At 42.8% G+C, this 20,550-nt stretch overlaps 1 protein-coding gene across 11 annotated transcripts in view; it reads right to left on the bottom strand.

Annotated features, from left to right (window-relative positions):
- Positions 1-8,425: 8,425 nt before the first annotated feature.
- TRIM13 (tripartite motif containing 13) overlaps positions 8,426-20,550 on the bottom strand; it is a 275,480-nt gene continuing 263,355 nt past the window's right edge. For 10 of the 11 annotated variants that reach the window (XM_077298110.1, XM_077298111.1, XM_077298109.1 and 7 more), the window contains one exon: positions 8,426-14,071. In XM_077298110.1, coding sequence (XP_077154225.1) covers positions 12,848-14,065 — 1,218 coding nt within the window. In that variant the 5' untranslated portion in view covers positions 14,066-14,071 and the 3' untranslated portion in view covers positions 8,426-12,847. Of the gene's footprint in view, positions 14,072-15,344; positions 15,366-20,550 lie in introns of those variants that run through there. The other variant, XM_077298118.1, reaches the window with a different exon arrangement.

Here is a 20,550-nt window from a genome sequence, read left to right as displayed (position 1 = left end):
GCTTCCTCAGGGGCGCATTTTACTGTTGGCATGATGTTCCTCTTCTGAAATGCTATGTTACTTCTACGCCAGATGTAATGGGACATATACCTTCCAAAAAGTTAAACTTTTGTCTCGTCAACCCACAGAGTATTCTCCAAAAGTCTTGGGGATCATCAAGATGTTTTCTGGTAAAACTGAGATGAGCCTTTATGTTCTTATTACTCAGCAGTGGTTTTCGTCTTGGAACTCTACTATGCAGACCATTTTTGCCCAGTCTCTTTCTTATGGTGCAGTCAAAAACATTGACCTTAACTGAGGCAAGGGAGGCTTGCAGTTCTTTAGATGTTATGTGGTCTTTTGTGACCTCTTAGATGAGTCATTGCTGTGCTCTTGGGGTAATTTTGGTAGGCTGGCCACTCCTGGAATGGTTCACCACTGTTCTGTGTTATCGCCATTTGTGGATAATGGCTCTCACTCTGGTTCGCTGGAGTCCCAAAGCTTGATAAATGGCTTTATAACCTTTTCCAGACAGATAGATCTCAATTACTTTGTTTCTCATCTGTTCCAGAATTTCTTTGTATCGTGGCATGATGTATAACATTGAAAATCTATTCGTTTACTTCCCTTTGACAGGCAGGTCCTATTTAAGTGGTTTCTTGATTGAGAACAGGTGTTGCAGTAATCAGGCCTGCTAGGGAATTTGAACTCAGCTTCCCAAAGATATGATAAACAACAGTTAATTTATGTTTTGGGAAGGGGTGGCGGCAATCACTTTTTCACACAGGGCCCTTTAGGTTTGGATTTCTTTTTCTCTTAATAATAAAGACCTTCTTTAAACACTGCATTTTGGGCTTATTTATGTTATCTGTCTAATATTTAAATTTGTTTGGTGATCTGAAACATTTACAGTGGGGAAAAAAGTATTTCGTCAGCCACCAATTGTGCAAGTTCTCCCACTTAAAAAGATGAGAGAGGCCTGTAATTGACATCATAGGTAGACCACAACTATGAGAGTCAAAATTGAGAAAACAAATCCAGAAAATTACCTTGTCTGATTTGGAAAGATTTTTTTGCAAATTATAGTGGAAAATAAGTTTTTGGTCATTAACCCCTTCCCGACCCATGACGCCACGTAGGCGTCATGAAAACCCGTGCCAATCCGACCCATGACGCCTATGTGGCGTCATGGAATGATCGCGTCCCTGCAGATCGGGTGAAGGGGTTAACTCCTATTTTACCCGATCTGCAGGGAGAGGGGGAGTGGTGCTTCAGCCCAGGGGGGGTGGCTTCACCCCCCCGTGGCTACGATCGCTCTGATTGGCTGTTGAAAGTGAAACTGCCAATCAGAGCGATTTGTAATATTTCACCTAAAAAACAGGTGAAATATTACAATCCAGCCATGGCCGATGCTGCAATATCATCGGCCATGGCTGGAAACACTAATGTGACCTCCCCCCACCCCACCGATCGCCTCCCCAGTGCGCCGTTATAGGGTCCGGTCCCCTCCGTCCGCCTGCCGGCTCCCCTGTCCTGCTGTCCGCTCCCCCGTCCTCCTGCCCGCTCCCCCCCTGCTCCTATGTCACCCCCCCGTGCTCCGACGCCCCCCTCGTGCCCCGATCTCCCCCCCCTTATACTTACCGAGGCTCCCGGTCCCCGTCCGCCTCCATCATGGGCGCCGCCATGTTCCAAAATGGCGGGCGCATGCTCAGTGCGCCCGCCGGCCGGCAGATTCTTAGAGGTACATTTTGATCGCTGTGGTAGGTTCTATCACAGCGATCAAAATAAAAAAATAATAAATAAACCCCCCCCCTTTATCACCCCCATAGGTAGGGACAATAATAAAATAAAGAAAATATTTTTTTTTCTTTTTCCACTAGGGTTAGGGTTAGAACTAGGGTTAGAACTAGGGGTAGGGTTAGGGTTAGGGGTAGGGTTATGGCATGTGCACACAGAGCGGATCCGCCGCGGATCCGCAGCGGATCGGCCGCGGATCGGCAGCGGATCCGCAGCGGATCGGCCGCGGATCCGCAGCGGATCGGCCGCGGATCCGCAGCGGATCGGCAGCGGATCCGCAGCGGATTGGCCGCGGATCCGCAGCGGATTGGCCGCGGATTGGCAGCGGCTCCGCAGCGGATTGGCCGCGGATCCGCAGCGGATTGGCCGCGGATTGGCAGCGGATCCGCAGCGGATTGGCCGCGGATTGGCAGCGGATCCGCAGCGGATTGGCCGCGGATTGGCAGCGGATCCGCAGCGGATTGGCCGCGGATTGGCAGCGGATCCGCAGCGGATTGGCCGCGGATCCGCAGCGGATTGGCCGCGGATTGGCAGCGGATCCGCAGCGGATTGGCCGCGGATCCGCAGCGGATTGGCAGCGGATCCGCAGCGGATTGGCCGCGGATTGGCAGCGGATCCGCAGCGGATTGGCCGCGGATTGGCAGCGGATCCGCAGCGGATTAGCCGCTGCGAATTCGAAGCAGTTTTCCATCAGGTTTACAGTACCATGTACACCTAAGGAAAACCAAATCCGCTGTGCCCATGGTGCGGAAAATTCCGTGCAGAAACGCTGCGTTGTATTTTCCGCAGCATGTCAATTCTTTGTGCGGATTCCGCAGCGTTTTACACCTGTTCCTCAATAGGAATCCGCAGGTGAAATCCGCACAAAAAAAACACTGGAAATCTGCTGTAAATCCGCAGGTAAAACGCAGTGCCTTTTACCTGCAGATTTTTTAAAAATCGTGCGGAAAAATCTCACACGAATCCGCAACATGGGCACATAGCCTTAGGGTTAGGGTTGGAATTAGAGTTAGGGTTGGAATTAGGGCTAGGGTTTGAAATAGGGTTAAGATTAGGCTTGTGGTTAGGGTTACGGATAGGGTTAGGGGTGTGTTGGGGTTACAGTTGTGGTTAGGGTTGGGATTAGGGTTACGGTTGGGATTAGGGTTAGGATCAGGGTTGGAATTAGGGTTACGGGTGTGTTGCGGTTAGGGTTGTGGTTAGGGGTGTGTTGGGGTTAAGGTTGTGATTAGGGTTATGGCTACAGTTGGGATTAGGATTAGGGGTGTGTTGGGGTTAGTGTTGAAGTTAGAATTGAGGGGTTTCCACTGTTTAGGCACATCAGGGGTCTCCAAACGCAACATGGCGCCACCATTGATTCCAGCCAATCTTGCGTTCAAACAGTCAAATGGTGCTCCCGCCCTTCCAAGCCCCGACGTGCGCCCAAACAGTGGTTTACCCCCACATTTGGGGTACCAGCGTACTCAGGACAAACTGGGCAACAACTGTTGGGGTCTAATTTCTCCTGTTACCCTTGCAAAAATAAAAAATTACTTGCTAAAACATAATTTTTGAGGAAAGAACAATTATTTTTTATTTTCACGGCTCTGCATTATAAACTTCTGTGAAGCACTTGGGGGTTGAAAGTGCTCACCACACATCTAGATAAGTTCCTTCGGGGGTCTAGTTTCCAAAATGGGGTCACTTGTGGGGTGTTTCTACTGTTTAGGCACATCAGGGGCTCTGCAAATGCAATGTGACGCCCGCAGACCATTCCATCAAAGTCTGCATTTCAAATGTCACTACTTCCCTTCCGAGCCCTGACGTGTGCCCAAACAGTGGTTTACCCCCACATATGGGGTATCAGCGTACTCACAACAAACTGGGCAACAAATATTGGGGTCCAAATTCTCCTGTTACCCTTGTGAAAATAAAAAATTGCTTGCTAAAACATCTTTTTTGAGGAAAGAAAAATGATTTTTTATTTTCACGGCTCTGCGTTGTAAACTTCTGTGAAGCACTTGGGGGTTGAACGTGCTCACCACACATCTAGGTAAGTTCCTTGGGGGGTCTAGTTTCCAAAATGGGGTCACTTGTGGGGTGTTTCTACTGTTTAGGCACATCAGGGGCTCTGCAAATGCAATGTGACGCCCGCAGACCATTCCATCAAAGTCTGCATTTCAAATGTCACTACTTCCCTTCCGAGCCCTGACGTGTGCCCAAACAGTGGTTTACCCCCACATATGGGGTATCAGCGTACTCACAACAAACTGGGCAACAAATATTGGGGTCCAAATTCTCCTGTTACCCTTGTGAAAATAAAAAATTGCTTGCTAAAACATCTTTTTTGAGGAAAGAAAAATGATTTTTTATTTTCACGGCTCTGCGTTGTAAACTTCTGTGAAGCACTTGGGGGTTGAACGTGCTCACCACACATCTAGGTAAGTTCCTTGGGGGGTCTAGTTTCCAAAATGGGGTCACTTGTGGGGTGTTTCTACTGTTTAGGCACATCAGGGGCTCTGCAAATGCAATGTGACGCCCGCAGACCATTCCATCAAAGTCTGCATTTCAAATGTCACTACTTCCCTTCCGAGCCCTGACGTGTGCCCAAACAGTGGTTTACCCCCACATATGGGGTATCAGCGTACTCACAACAAACTGGGCAACAAATATTGGGGTCCAAATTCTCCTGTTACCCTTGTGAAAATAAAAAATTGCTTGCTAAAACATCTTTTTTGAGGAAAGAAAAATGATTTTTTATTTTCACGGCTCTGCGTTGTAAACTTCTGTGAAGCACTTGGGGGTTGAACGTGCTCACCACACATCTAGGTAAGTTCCTTGGGGGGTCTAGTTTCCAAAATGGGGTCACTTGTGGGGTGTTTCTACTGTTTAGGCACATCAGGGGCTCTGCAAATGCAATGTGACGCCCGCAGACCATTCCATCAAAGTCTGCATTTCAAATGTCACTACTTCCCTTCCGAGCCCTGACGTGTGCCCAAACAGTGGTTTACCCCCACATATGGGGTATCAGCGTACTCACAACAAACTGGGCAACAAATATTGGGGTCCAAATTCTCCTGTTACCCTTGTGAAAATAAAAAATTGCTTGCTAAAACATCTTTTTTGAGGAAAGAAAAATGATTTTTTATTTTCACGGCTCTGCGTTGTAAACTTCTGTGAAGCACTTGGGGGTTGAACGTGCTCACCACACATCTAGGTAAGTTCCTTGGGGGGTCTAGTTTCCAAAATGGGGTCACTTGTGGGGGGTTTCTACTGTTTAGGCACATCAGGGGCTCTGCAAACGCAACCTGACGCCCGCAGAGCATTCCATCAAAGTCTGCATTTCAAAACGTCACTACTTCCCTTCCGAACCCCGACGTGTGCCAAAACAGTGGTTTACCCCCACATATGGGGTATCAGCGTACTCAGGAGAAACTGGACAACAACGTTTGGGGTCCAATTTCTCCTGTTACCCTTGGGAAAATAAAAAATTGTGGGCTAAAAAATCATTTTTGAGAAAAGAAAAATTATTTTTTATTTTCATGGCTCTGCGTTATAAACTTCTGTGAAGCACTTGGGGGTTCAAAGTGCTCACCACACATCTAGATTAGTTCCTTGGGAGGTCTAGTTTCCAAAATGGGGTCACTTGTGCGGGAGCTCCAATGTTTAGGCACACAGGGGCTCTCCAAACGCGACATGGTGTCCGCTAATGATTGGAGCTAATTTTCCATTCAAAAAGCCAAATGGCGTGCCTTCCCTTCCGAGCCCTGCCGTGCGCCCAAACAGTGGTTTACCCCCACATATGGGGTATCATCGTACTCAGAACAAACTGGACAACAACATTTGGGGTCCAATTTCTCCTATTACCCTTGGGAAAATAAAAAATTCTGGGCTAAAAATCATTTTTGAGGAAAGAAAAATTATTTTTTTATTTTCACGGCTCTGCGTTATAAACTTCTGTGAAGCACCTGGGGGTTATAAATGCTCACTATGCATCTAGATAAGTTTCTTGGGGGGTCTAGTTTCCAAAATGGGGTCACTTGTAGGGGAGCTCCAATGTTTAGGCACACAGGGGCTCTCCAAACGCGACATGGTGTCCGCTAACGATTGGAGCTAATTTTCCATTCAAAAAGTCAAATGGCACGCCTCCCCTTCCGAGCCTTGCCGTGCACCCAAACAGTGGTTTACCCCCACATATGAGGTATCGGCATACTCAGGAGAAATTGCCCAACAAATTTTAGGATCCATTTTATCCTGTTGCCCATGTGAAAATGAAAGAATTGAGGCTAAAAGAAATTTTGTGTGAAAAAAAAATACTTTTTCATTTTTGCGGATCAATTTGTGAAGCACCTGGGGGTTTAAAGTGCTCACTATGCCTCTGGATGAGTTCCTTGGGGGGTCTAGTTTCCAAAATGGGGTCACTTGTGGAGGAGCTCCAATGTTTAGGCACACAGGGGCTTTCCAAACGCGACATGGTGTCCGCTAACGATGGAGATAATTTTCCATTCAAAAAGTCAAATGGCGCTCCTTCCCTTCCGAGCCTTACCATGTGCCCAAACAGTGGTTTACCCCCACATGTGAGGTATTGGTGTACTCAGGAGAAATTGCCCAACAAAATTTAGGATCCATTTTATCCTGTTGCCCATGTGAAAATGAAAAAATTGAGGCTAAAATAATTTTTTTGTGAAAAAAAAGTACTTTTTCATTTTTACGGATCAATTTGTGAAGCACCTGGGGGTTTAAAGTGCTCACTATGCTTCTAGATAAGTTCCTTGGGGGGTCTAGTTTCCAAAATGTGGTCACTTGTGGGGGAGCTCCAATGTTTAGGCACACGGGGGCTCTCCAAACGCGACATGGTGTCCGCTAAAGATTGGAGCCAATTTTTCATTCAAAAAGTCAAATGGCGCTCCTTCCCTTCCGAGCCCTGCCGTGCGCCCAAACAGTGGTTTACCCCCACATATGAGGTATCAGCGTACTCAGGACAAATTGGACAACAACGTCCCTGGTCCAGTTTCTCCTTTTACCCTTGGGAAAATAAAAAAATTGTTGCTAAAAGATCATTTTTGTGACTAAAAAGTTAAATGTTCATTTTTTACTTCCATGTTGCTTCTGCTGCTGTGAAACACCTGAAGGGTTAATAAACTTCTTGAATGTGGTTTTGAGCACCTTGAGGGGTGCAGTTTTTAGAATGGTGTCACTTTTGGGTATTTTCAGCCATATAGAACCCTCAAAATGACTTCAAATGTGAGGTGGTCCCTAAAAAAAATGGTTTTGTAAATTTTGTTGTAAAAATGAGAAATCACTGGTCAAATTTTAACCCTTATAACTTCCTAGCAAAAAAAAAAAATTGTTTCCAAAATTGTGCTGATGTAAAGTAGACATGTGGGAAACGTTATTTATTAACTATTTTGTGTCACATAACTCTCTGGTTTAACAGAATAAAAATTCAAAATGTGAAAATTGCGAAATTTTCAAATTTTTTGCCAAATTTCCGTTTTTTTCACAAATAAACTCAAAAATTATCAACCTACATTTACCACTAACATGAAGCCCAATATGTCACGAAAAAACAATCTCAGAATCGCTAGGATCCGTTGAAGCGTTCCTGAGTTATTACCTCATAAAGGGACACTGGTCAGAATTGCAAAAAACGGCAAGGTCATTAAGGCCAAAATAGGCTGGGTCATGAAGGGGTTAACAAAAGTTCATCTCAATATTTTGTTATATATCCTTTGTTGGCAATGACAGAGGCCAAATGTTTTCTGTAAGTCTTCACAAGGTTGGCACACACTGTTGGTGGTATGTTGGCCAATTCCTCCATGCAGATCTCCTCTAGAGCAGTGATGTTTTGGGCCTGTCGCTGGCAACGCAGACTTTCAACTCCCTCCAAAGGTTTTCTATGGGGTTGAGATCTGGAGACTGGCTAGGCCATTCCAGGACCTTCATATGCTTCTTCATATGCTTTGTTGCCCTGGCGGTGTGCTTGGGATCATAATCATGCTGAGAGACCCATCCACGTTTCATCTTCAATGCCCTTGCTGATGGAAGGAGGTTTGCACTCAAAATCTCACAATACATGGCCCCATTCATTCTTTCATGTACACGGATCAGTCGTCTTGGTCCCTTTGCAGAGAAACAGCCTAAAGCATGATGTTGCCACTCCCATGCTTCACAGTATGGTGTTCTTTGGATGCAACTCAGCAATCTGTCTCCTCCAAACACGATGAGTTTTGTTTCCACCAAACAGTTCTACTTTGGTTTCATCAGACCATATGACATTCCCAGCCTGGTGCAGGGCTACAATTTTGTTTCTGGTGTCCTTCGAAAGCTCTTTGGTCTTCACCATAGTGGAATTTGGAGTGTGACTGGTTGATGTTTTGGACAGGTGTCTTTTATACTGATTACAAGTTCAAACAGGAGCCATTACTACAGGTAATGAGTGGAGGACAGAGGAGTCTCTTAAAGAAGAAGTTACAGGTCTGTGAGAGCCAGAAATCTTGCATGTTTTAGGTGACCAAATACTTGTTTTCTACCATAATTTGCAAAAAAAATCTTGCCAAATCAGACAAGGTGATTTTCAGGATTTGTTTTCTCAATTTTGACTCTTATAGTTGTAGTCTACCTATGATGTCAATTACAGGCCTCTCTCATCTTTTTAAGTGGCAGAACTTGCACAATTGGTGGCTGACGAAATACTTTTTTCCGCCACTATAAGTGTGACAAACATGCAAAAGAATAGGAAATCAGGAAGGGGGCAAACACTTTTTCACACAACTGTATAGACAAAATAGAATCAGTAGGATCATGGAGACCCCAGGAATTTAGGTCATTATTAAAGGGTATGTAAATGAACAATTGGTACAATCTCTATAAATTCCACCACAACGTTTACTTTGGCCTCTTGGCAGGATGTAGTCCATATAGATTTACATGGGCAATAGCAGACAATGTTAGTAGCTGTTTCATTGGAAATAGTAATTACCGTAATATCACTGTCAACCAGGTTTACTAATGCTATCTAATGGCTAGACAAAATAAGGCTGGACCTGATAATTACAAAATGTGGTACATTTATCACTGTGGTGGTACATCTTGTATGATGTTAGGAAGACACATTTTCCTAAGGCCAGGTTCAGAATACAGTTTGTTGGGACTTCCATGTAAATCCCTGAAAAATGTAATTTGGATGAAAGCTTCAATATAGTCATTCACTATAATAAGGCAGATGGGGTCACTTTGTACTTGAGTCACTTTATACGGAGTCACTTTGACAGGGTCTGTCTTTTAAGACGTGCACAAAAACACAATTCGCCACCGTTTTATGACACCTAAAGAAGGTAGACAGCACTGGAATATAGGCCAAACTGATATTGCCATAAAATCAAGTATTATCCTGTATTTAACGGCTGTTTCACAGCTTTATGGGAGAATAGGGTGCAACATACAGACAACGATTTGGTGGTGTTCATGGGGCTCAAGAATTAATGTTGCAGTAACCTCATACTTTACTTGAGGACAAATGACAGATGTTACATGGAAGGTAAAAGTAGAGAAATACATAAAATGTTGAGATAAAATTAATAAAGTCACCCTGAGCTGGAAATAAAATTCACAAAAACCAATAATAGCGGTATTGTAACAAGTGAAGGAACAGTTGAGTATGGCTAATGTCAATGTAAGTCTTTTCATATTAGAATGCTGGGACCTTCATTCCTATTTTTACTCAAAATGATGGGTGTCATAGTAAGCAAGCAAAGCGCAATCCTCTGATTTCTCAGCAATGAAGGAACAGACTGTCTTTGAAAGCGCTATAAGCACATATTAATAGTTTAGGATGTGAAATCCTGCTGACAAATTCCCTTTAGTGTCCATTTGCACTGCACAATTATTGTGAAACAAGCGTTCCTACGAAGGATCATTCACGATAACCGTGCAGTCTAAACAGGCTGCTGATAACAGGACAAATAAGTAAAATGGTGATTTTGGGGTGAAATGATCTTTTGGTTTGCACAAAAAATCATTGTTCTCAGCAGCACCCTGGGTAAACAGGACATGTGCTGCCAAGAACTAGATCAGCCTATGCGCCGTGAACAATAAATCGCTTAGAGTGCATCTGAAGTGTTGTCTGCTTGATATAAACGGTATTAAATGATCGCTGTTCAGTAAATATTTATTGATCAGCATTTAATTCCGCGAAATTGGGTAAAGTTAACACCTCGATTTGTGAGACTCCATGATACCATTATATAGTAGTGAGGAAAGCACATGATATCAGTGTTTGGTAAGTAGTAGATAAACATTTTGTAGGATGACTTCCACCATTCTACACATTGGGTGTAGTATAGGGCAAGTTTTAAAAACTTGAATGAGTAACTCGCATTTGGGCTAGTTGCAACCAGATTAAAACTGTCCTCACTGGGTAATTGGTGGGTTGGATAGTGGAAGATTGCTAAACTTTGTACAATAAATGTGAAGAAACTTTTGGTTTTGTTAGAGGTACTAAAATTGTTTAACACAAGGTTATTTTGGCCAAAAAGAGGACCTTTCGCTGGATTTTTTATTTTAAACTGAGTCCATCCTCCAATTGGCACCGTTCTACTGATTCTGGAAGTTTTTCCTTTTCATCTAGACCCTCTTCTTTCGTATTAAAATGATGCGCCCAATACACAAGTTTTCCCTTTAACCAAATGGGTGTATACCACAGAACTTCTCTGTGGGCCTTTGCTGTTCCTCCTCTATGATGCAGGTTTATTAAAAGATCATTTAGGGGTAATGCAAATGCCCACTGAGAAGATGACAGCTGCAGCCTAGCTCCGCAGATTCTCATGAGATGAGATTTGTCACCTTGTGAAGTGGACCTACTAGGCCACAGGTCTGAGTGGGTACATGGACCCTGAGTGTTTGTGCAGCTGGCATGATGGCACGTGGGGAGCAACAGCATGGTACACTCAGGAATCTTGGGAGCAGCAGGATGGAGGAAGCCATCAGCAGGAATAGAAGCAGGTTAAGGACGATGTCTACAGAAGGTGGAGTACACAAAATCCAACACCAAATAATTTATATTTTGTGCGATCTGCAAACCCTAACAAGTAAATTTTGCATTTAATTTGGAAATCAAGGTCCCAGAGGTCAAGTGTGAAGTTTTCACAATCAGTGATGGTTTGGGGAGCCATGTCATCTGCTGGTGTAGGTCTACTGGGTTTTATCAAGACCAAAGTCAGAGCAGCCGTCTACCAGGAAATTTTAGAGCACTTCATGCTTTCATCTGCCGACAAGCTTTTTTGGAGATGGAAATTTCATTCTCCAGCAGGACTTGGCACCTGTCCACACTGCCAAAATTACCAATACCTGGTTTAGAAATAACAGTATCACTGCGCTTGATTGGCCAGCATACTAGCTTGACCTTAACCCCATAGAGAATCTATGCGGTATTGTCAAGAGGAAGAAGAGACACCAGACCCAACAATGCAGACGAGCTGAAGGTTGCTATCAAAGTAACCTGGGATTCCATAACACCTCAGCAGTGCCACAGGCTGATCGCCTCCATGCCACGCCGCAGTGATGCAGTAATTGATGCAAAAGGAGCCCCGACCAAGTATTGGGTGTATTTACTGAATATACATTTCAGTAGGCCAACATTTCGGATTTTAAAATCATTTTTCAAGCTGGTGTTATAAAGTATTCTAATTTATTGAGATAATGACTTTTGGGTTTTCATTGGCTGTAAGCCATAATCATCAACATTAACAGAAACAAACACTTGAAATAGATCACTCTGTTTGTAATGACTCCATATAATATATGAGTTTCACTTTTTGTATTGAAGAACTGAAATAAATTAACTTTTTGATAATATTTAAATCTTGTGAGAAGTACCTGTATATGAATTCAACCCCAGGAATACCGCAGCATGGATCAGTATCTTGGTAAACAACTACACTTGCAGGCTTGCCTTATTAAATGGGGTTTGAATGCCAAAGACAGTGTATAACATTTAATTTCACTAAAATAAATGAATTTTAGCAAGTTGGCATCGATAGGTAAAGGGGTATTCAAGTGATGCCTAAAATCAGAAGTAAGAGAAACAATTTACACTTTTTTGGTACCTGCTGGTTTTACTGTTTTTGATCTCAGCAGACATGCAGTGGGCAAACTTCCTAATTCCAGTTCTGTTTGAATGTTCAAGAATCTCGAGGTTCCAGAGCATAATCCTTAAAAAGTTAGATCGTTATTCTATATACAGTACATCAAAATACATCTATGATGAGGTTTGAGAAAGGCTGGATATGATCGAAACGCTGTCTTGATTTCCTAGATATGGTCAAAATGTTGCCTTGTCTTCCTATTATTGTGATCTTTTTTAAATTATGAGACAAAAATCGAACTTTTTAAAGATTATCCTGTGGTGCCTCAGGATTCTGGGATATTCAACTGTTTTTGGGCCTAGTGAGAGGCCCTCCCCTGCAAGCACAGAATTTATCAATGGTGCATGGGACTTGGACACTGGATTAAGTCATTCCAGTTCCATTTGTTACACTTCACTATCCACTCGGCTTTGCTGCGTCATTCTCTGCATTACCTTGGATGAAACTTATAGACGGACTTACTTCTCTACCATTGGAAGCGCAGATAGCAGCTCTCACAGTTTTCATAATGGACAGAAATTAAATATGTTTTTCTAAAATTCCTAGTATCTAGGCTCATAGGGAAAAAAGCATGCATTACAATTGAATTTAACAGACTGTTTCATTAAACGCAGCAGATTTTTAGTCCAGGTTTCCATGTTCATACTCAAGAGAATTTACGTAACAGATCTGAAATATGCAGCTAGTCAATTTATGCTGTGGATACATCTGGCTGCATCATTTTCAGAAAGAAATACAGCAAAAATGGCCACTAAAAACAGAAAATTGCTGAGCGTGAAATCTACACCTAATCATGTTCACTAGATTTCTTAGCATTATCGATTATGTGCATTTCTTAAAAATGGCTCCCCAATGCATACACAGAATTTGAACATATCTGACAAATGAGGATGGTCAGTACACCACAATACATTTATTGTAAATGTTATAAATCATTTCTATAAATATTACAATTTATATTTAAAAGCAAAATTTGCCATGTGCTCCAAAATATTCATGGTGTAATGTTTTAGCACTTTCATGAGGAGAAAGAATTGTTCTGAAACTAGTTCCCAACAAACAGAGGCTTCTCCCATTAGTTGTAAGCAAACATCTGATGAGTAAAGGTAAATATGCCGCATAAGGCTATCACATGTTTTCAAGAAATCGTTTGGAGGATCTAAGTAAAATGCCACCATCACTCCAACAAGGAGAAGACAAACAGCAGCTACTCCTCGATAAGAGAATGAAAATTTCTTTTTCTGTCTTTCCTGCTTTGCGGGTACTTCCTGTGGCAAACACAGCTTATCCACATCTCCTAGTTTTATTTTATCCCACATATGAGTATCAAAATTTTTCATGTAAGACAAGACAGTCACATCAGAGGCTGAAGGTAGAGGAACCTTAAGATAGTCAACTTTTTCTCTAAATTCTTCTATCTGCTGGAGGAATAAAAGTGGATCACAAATATCCTTAAAATTTTTAGCAATGACACAAGCTCGTCTCTGCTCATTAATAATGGTGTTGAGCTTATTGATTTCAGGGTCATAAGCCTGCAGGACCTCAAGCCTCATGGTCTCAAAGTCCGATAGGATTTCGTTTTTCTTCTGTTCTAGTAATTCCTGCAACTTTTTAAAATAATCCTTTACTCTGTCTGAGTCTGTGGTCAGCAAATGAAGGGTGTTCCTCTTGTTAGTCTCTAGGGTTTCCAGGCGAGCAGTCACATCTTTACATTGAATTTCCTCAAAACTTTGAAAAAAAAAGTCAAATGAACTTTTTTCCTGCTTATAGGCCTCATCGATGGAGGAGAAGACATGGTCTTTGTGATTGCCATTAGTGGCACAAAACCCACAGATCAGCTTCAGGTCTGTAGAGCAGAAGATGTTGAGAGGTTGTCCAGTGTGAACCTTACACACCAGTGTCTTTGGAGATGCCTTCATCTTATTGTACTTCTCCACTATTCCTTTCAATAAGTAATTAACTTGAGGGCTATTCACATCCATTGTAGAGATTTCTTTTCGGCACGTTGGACATTTGAACGTTGGTCTCCATATCTGTCTGGAACTTCCCTCAAGCACACCTTCTAGGCATTTTTTACAGAAGCTATGTGCACAAGGCAAAACCCTAGGATCATCATAAAGGCTGCAGCAGATGGGGCATGTCAGCTCTTCTTCCAGTACCTCCATCACATCCTAAAGAAAACACATAAAAAAGTCAACAATGAAAACATCTGCGGTCTTCTAATAACAAAGACAACTCCTAAGAGTCATGTTGGGAACATCTAATCATACCTGTTTCTCGTAATTCCTAAGGCTGTTTAACCCTGTATAACCATTTATAAATCTTCCCTGTTTGACATTGTATTTGCCCTTGTGCACTTAGGCCATCTAAATGTGAAAGAGCGGGGGACCTCACTACTTATGAAGCACAACTAATGAAATGAGCGTAGAGATAACTACTGGTGACCACAGCAGAAAGGCCTGTACTATTGTGACACCCTGGAGCAACTTTCATAACTAATTGCTTTTACATACCAGAAGTATACAGCTGGAGTATCACCCAATGAATACATTCAACTTATCAAGAGGCCCCCACTAGCTCAGAGTATAGAAACAGAGTTGGTGGGCCAGTATTTGCCACCATACATTTTTTCACTGTTCAGGAAAGCAAGGTCTACTACTATGCTTTCTACAAAGGGAGACTAATAAAAAAGTGTACTGCATAGTATGCTTTAAAAAATAGAAGCCTATGGACAATGTATACCCCTGTATACCTATACAAAATGATACATTGGGGAATCCTCCAAAAGTATACCTGCAAGGTGATTCTTTACAGTTAGAGCAGTCAAACTGTGGAATGTCCTACCACAAGAGGTAGTAGCAGCAGACACTGACAGCAATTGAAAAAGGGCTGGATACTTTCCTCCAACAAATAGCATTAATAATCTAGTGATAGACAATGTATACTTGATTCAGGAAGGATGAACGTGTGCCATTTTCAACCTACAGTACACAACTATGTGACTAAGGACTCATTCGCATGTCTGCGTTTATCAGAGTTCGGCAAAAGTTTCATGAGTTGTTCTCAGATGAGACAAAAAAGTTTTTCAAGCTTTTCCTATCTAGCAGTCCATGAAAAACAAACAGCGCTTGGATAGCATCTGAGTACTGTTCAATTTCTTCACAGATCCATAGACTTGCATTGTCGATTATGCTCAGACATGTCTCTGCAAATTAGAGTGAACAACTCAATCGGCAAAAAATCATACATATGTGAACAGCCCCATAAACTTTCATAAGTACGCGTTCTATCCATGAAATACATGGATAGCATTCAAAGGCGAAAACTGCATTGTAAGTGAGCCCTAATAAGACTCATATTTATTTTGCGCTAAGACAAAACAAAATCAATAGTCGAGGAAATCCTTTCTTTGTCTCAGCAGAACCCAAAGCTCAGTTCACTCACTCTGAAATGAAGTTGCCCAATACATCTTCTCCAGGTGCCCTTAAAGGGAGTCTGTCAGCAGATTTTTGCTACCTCATCTGAGAGCAGCGTGTTGTAGGCAAAGAGAAGCTGAATCCAATGAGGCATCACTTTGGTTACTGGGTGCAGCCGTTCTGACACATTCAGAGCTTCTGGATTTAGAATGAAGCAGAGCTGAAAGAGCTGCCCCCACCCACACCAGGCTTTCAGTGTACAAAGTCCATAGACAGTGAGGTGCTTATCACAGGAGGGGGTTGCCGACTAGTCCAGCAATGTTAATCTCTTCCTGATAAATCCTTCACAGTTAGTAAACAACAGTACACACTTTGACAAGTGACACATCCCTGAATTCTATGTTTCTGTCTCCATCTCCTGCTGTCTTCAGATTACATAGCAAAAACCTGCTGACAGATTCCCTTTAAATACTATATTCTCTAGTGCCCACAATCACATAATATTAAAGGGATATATTCATGGGTTCAACTTTCAAAGAAAAAACATTATAAATATGCTGCCTAATTACTTATAAAGAAAAGAGGAGCTTGCAATCTTTATTAATACAAAAACAAAAATCATCCCCTCCACATCTGCTACTAAAGAAGCGCTGCTATGAACATTTTTTTTTCATTAAATGTGTGTATGTGTGTATATAATGTAGCGTAAGTGTATTAATACTGTATACTTGCCTACTGCCACTCTCTCCAGGATCCAGCGCCGTTCTGCTCCGTTTCTCAGTGACGTCACTGCTCTGCAGACTCTCCAGGTTACACTGAACTCTTCTTGGACCGGAAGTGGCTTTTACAATGTGTCTATGGAGCATAAGAAGGAGCCTGTACAGACTTACATCGTAAAAGAGACTATGAGTGAGCTGGAGAGTCTAAATTGCAGTGACGTCACTGAGAAAAGGAGTGGAATGGTGCTGGATACCAGAGACAGCGGCGGTGAGTATATTAATACACTCACACTACTCTACATACACACATTTACTGAAAAAAAATGCATGAGAGTGCTTCTTTAATTAAGTGCATGCCATATAAACCTAACACCACCCTCAGGTTTAGTTAAATGCAAGTAATATGGCAATGGTGGGTGTTAGTAGGGAAAGAGGGATTTGTCTGTAGAAAGAATAGTGGACAAACAGAAGGTTTGCAGGCCAACAAGTGAAGGACAGAAGAGAGACATGTAACTTTACTAATACATTATTCAACTACCCCAATGTGCCCCCCAGCTCCTGTGGAAACATATCCTTTCCTATATGGATTTTCTTGGATTAGGGTATTATATTGGATGTGTGATCAGCATTACTATGCTCACTTCTTGTTTTCTACTTCACTGACAATCAGTTGGGTTGTAAGGATTATCTAATCGGTTGGGTTGTAGCATTATCTTGTCATCTTTCATTGTGTTCAATCAAATTAAAGGATGACGGTAAAGAGATTTAGGCAAATTACGTGCTTACTACATAGTAACGTAACTCTCGGACCATTAGAAGGCTAAACATTCTTTTTCTTTCGTAGAATATTGCTGTTCTTTGAGGAACAGTTTCTACAGTTGTATAGGATAGGATTCTTCAAGGATTCTTCATGATTAGTGTTGAGCGACACCTTCCGATATTTGAAAGTATCGGCATCGGATTGTATAGGCCGATATCCGAAAAATATCGGATATCGCCGATACCGATACCCGATACCAATACAAGTCAATGGGACACAAATATCGGAAGTGATCCTGGATGGTTCCCAGGGTCTGAAGGAGAGGAAACTCTCCTTCAGGCCCTGGGATCCATATTCATGTGTAAAATAAAGAATAAAAATAAAAAATAGGGATATACTCACCCTCTGACGCGCCCTGGTTGTAACCGCTGCAACCGGCAGCCTCCGTTCCTAAGAATGAGCGAGTGAAGGATGACGTCGCGGCTTGTGATTGGTCGCGTGAGCGGTTACGCGACCAATCACAAGACCGCGACGTCATCGCAGGTCCTTCACTCCCTCATTCTTAGGAACGGAGGCTGCCGGTTGCAGCGGTTACAACCAGTGCGCGTCAGAGGGTGAGTATATCCCTATTTTTTATTTTTATTCTTTAGTTTACACATGAATATGCATCCCGATCCCGATATCGCAAAAATATCGGAACTCGGTATCAGAATTCCGATACCGCAAATATCGGCCGATACCCGATACTTGCGGTATCGGAATGCTCAACACTATTCATGATTCTTCTCCATGAATTTGGCATACAGCAGCTTACAAGGATTTAGTAGATAGAACCTAAAAGTTGATTTTACATCTTACTTTTCCAAAAAGGTACCAGACCCTGCTTGAACCTCACTTATCAACTTATTTATGTAACTTGACAACATGCTCTACAGCTGCTGACTAAAGAGACAATACTGTATGTCAATGAAATCATTGTACAAAATCTTGTTTCACCAAAAAGAAAAACAATTACTCAAAGAAGATGCACTGTATGGATAAAAGCACTGGAACACCTCTACATAACACCTACATGAGCTTTTATCACATCCTCTTCTAATCTACAATCATTAATGTGGAGTTGGTCCTCCGTTTGCAGTTAAAATAGTTTACACTCTTATGGGAAGGCTTTCTACAAAATGTTGGAGGTTTTCTGCGGGAATCTTTACCTCTTCATCCAGAAGAGCATTTGTGAGATCAGACACTAATGTTAGACAAGGGGCCCAGGTTCACAACCTCTGGTGTTGAAGTCATGATAAGTCAAGTTCTTCCACACCAACCATTCTTCCATACCCAACCATGCCTTTATGGACCTTGCTTTGTGTACTGTGGCACAGTAATGCTGGAATAAGAAAGGGCTTAGCTCAAATTGTTCAAAGTTATAAGTTTACAATAGTTCAGAATGTCTTGTTATGCTGTGACATTAAAGGGTTGTCTGGTTGCAACGTATGAGTCATACATACCCCCGGCTAGTGGGCGTGGCATCGCTCTCTATACACTTGCATTGAACGAGGCCGCGCCCTCTAGAAGGACACGCCCACTGGCCAGCCGCATCACTACCAGTGTATGGAGCGAGACCACGCCCACTGGCCGGGGGTATTTATAACTCGTACATACCCTCCGTTCCTGGGTCTGAAACTGGCAAATCCACACAGCACACAGTGCGTATGCTGGAGAGATTCATAAGTCTGCAGTCACACAGAGTGACTGCAGACTTATCAGTTTTGACCAGAAAAGCCCTTTAAGATTTCTCTTTACTAGTACAAAGGGGACAAGGCCAACAACTGAAAAATAACCCCATAGCATTATCCTTTGTCTACCAAACTTAACAGATGGCACCATTCAGTCGGGCAGGTAACAGTCTTCTGGCATTCACCAACCTCAGGCTCATTCATGAGATTGACAAGGAAAAGTGCGATTCGTCATTCCACAAAACATGTTTTTACGACTTCAAGGTCCATTGGCCATGTGCTTTACACCTCTCCATCAATCACTTGCCATTATGGTTGGTATTGTAAGGCCCAGGCACAATAACAGTGCGCATCTGTCATGTAGTTCCTATGCTCTTCATGCAGGATACTGCAATGCCATGCGGTGTGCCGCATGCTTTATTCTGCACCCGGCTGCACTGCTCATCAGCATGTGCTGTGAAGCGCAGCTCATTCACTTACAGTGCCAGCTTCTATATCGATTATCATCATCGGAGTATGTGAGTAAATTATGTGCCTGACCAGTTCTCCAGCTCAGCACTAGTGGATGGCGAGGGGGCTCATGCAATTATTGGTGACGGGACTGCACAGTAAATAAGAAGTGACAGTGGGGAAGAGGTGATACAGTAGGAGGGGGGTGATATCTAATAGTTTAAATGCTGCTGTAAATCTCTGACAGTGGCATAAAAATAGCGTGACAAGTAAACTTTCTCCCATCAACCCCTGATGACATGATCACAGGCCACCGATGGGCTATTATGGCAGCTGGGGTCTACTGAAGACCCCTATAACTGCCATGTTACTCATCCTGCAAAGCCCATTCCTCTAAAGAAAGTAAAAAAATTGTGAAAAGTGTTTTTTTTTCCAAATGTGAAAAATATAAACGTTTAAAATCAATCACATTAGATGCTCCTTCCCTGTCCCTATCCCTAGGGGGCGCCCTAGCTCGCCTTAGTCCCTGGGATACTACTGAAGGTGAAGATGTTAGGGCCTATACCCTTGCCTTATCTCCTGAATCAGTTCTCCGTCTGTTGTCTGTTCTCTTCCCCCACCCAGAGAAGAGGGGCACTACTGTGAACCACAGTACAGCAACCCAACAAACAAGGCTACACAGACAAGGGTTAACTGAAAACTCGAGGCATACAAAATATTCACTCACAAATAGCAGAGGAATGCATCGGGGAGTGGAGGATGGGAATAAACAAAAGTAGAGAAGGGAATGGAATTACCACACTTACAAAGCACGCAACAGTCACAGATAACTCCTCCAACACTCCTCATATGAACACCTCTATCTCCTGAAGCCATGCAGCAAATGCTAGCTCTGACAAGGATCTGCATCAGAACCCAGATTATAAAGGGGAAGGGAGTGGCTAACTGAGCTCAGCTAAGAGTTCAGAGATTTCCAACATGGCTGATTAACCCCTGTTCTGCCAAAAGGAATAAACACCATTAAAATGAAGGCGTGCTTCTTCTCAGCACCAGAGAAGGAGCACCGCACTGTTGCAGTAACCCCGTGACAACGTGTCCTGTGTGGTGTAGTATATAGAGGATGTGTCCCGTGTGGTGAAGTTTATAGAGGATGTGTCCCATATGATGTAGTATATTGAGGATGTGTCCCATGTGATGTAGTATAGATGATGTTTCCTGTGTGGTGCAGTATATAGAGGATGTGTCCCATGTGGTGCAGTATATAGAGGATGTATCCCGTGTGGTGTAGTATATAGAGGATATGTCCTCTGTGGTGTAGTATATAGAGGATGTGTCCTGTGTGGTCTAGTATATAGAGGATGTGTCCTCTGTGGTGTAGTATATAGAGGATGTGTCCTCTGTGGTGTAGTATACAGAGGATGTGTCCTGTGTGGTGTAGTATACAGAGGATGTGTCCTGTGTGGTGTAGTATATAGAGGATGTGTCCTCTGTGGTGCAGTATATAGAGGATGTGTCCTCTGTGGTGCAGTATATAGAGGATGTGTCCTCTGTGGTGTAGTATATAGAGGATGTGTC

The sequence above is a fragment of the Ranitomeya variabilis genome, chromosome 3, assembly GCF_051348905.1.
Source record: "Ranitomeya variabilis isolate aRanVar5 chromosome 3, aRanVar5.hap1, whole genome shotgun sequence".
In the NCBI taxonomy this organism is placed as follows: Eukaryota; Metazoa; Chordata; class Amphibia; order Anura; family Dendrobatidae; genus Ranitomeya; species Ranitomeya variabilis.
The sequence above is the reverse complement of the archived record's forward strand: the minus strand, read 5'-3'. Positions and strand labels throughout refer to the sequence as shown.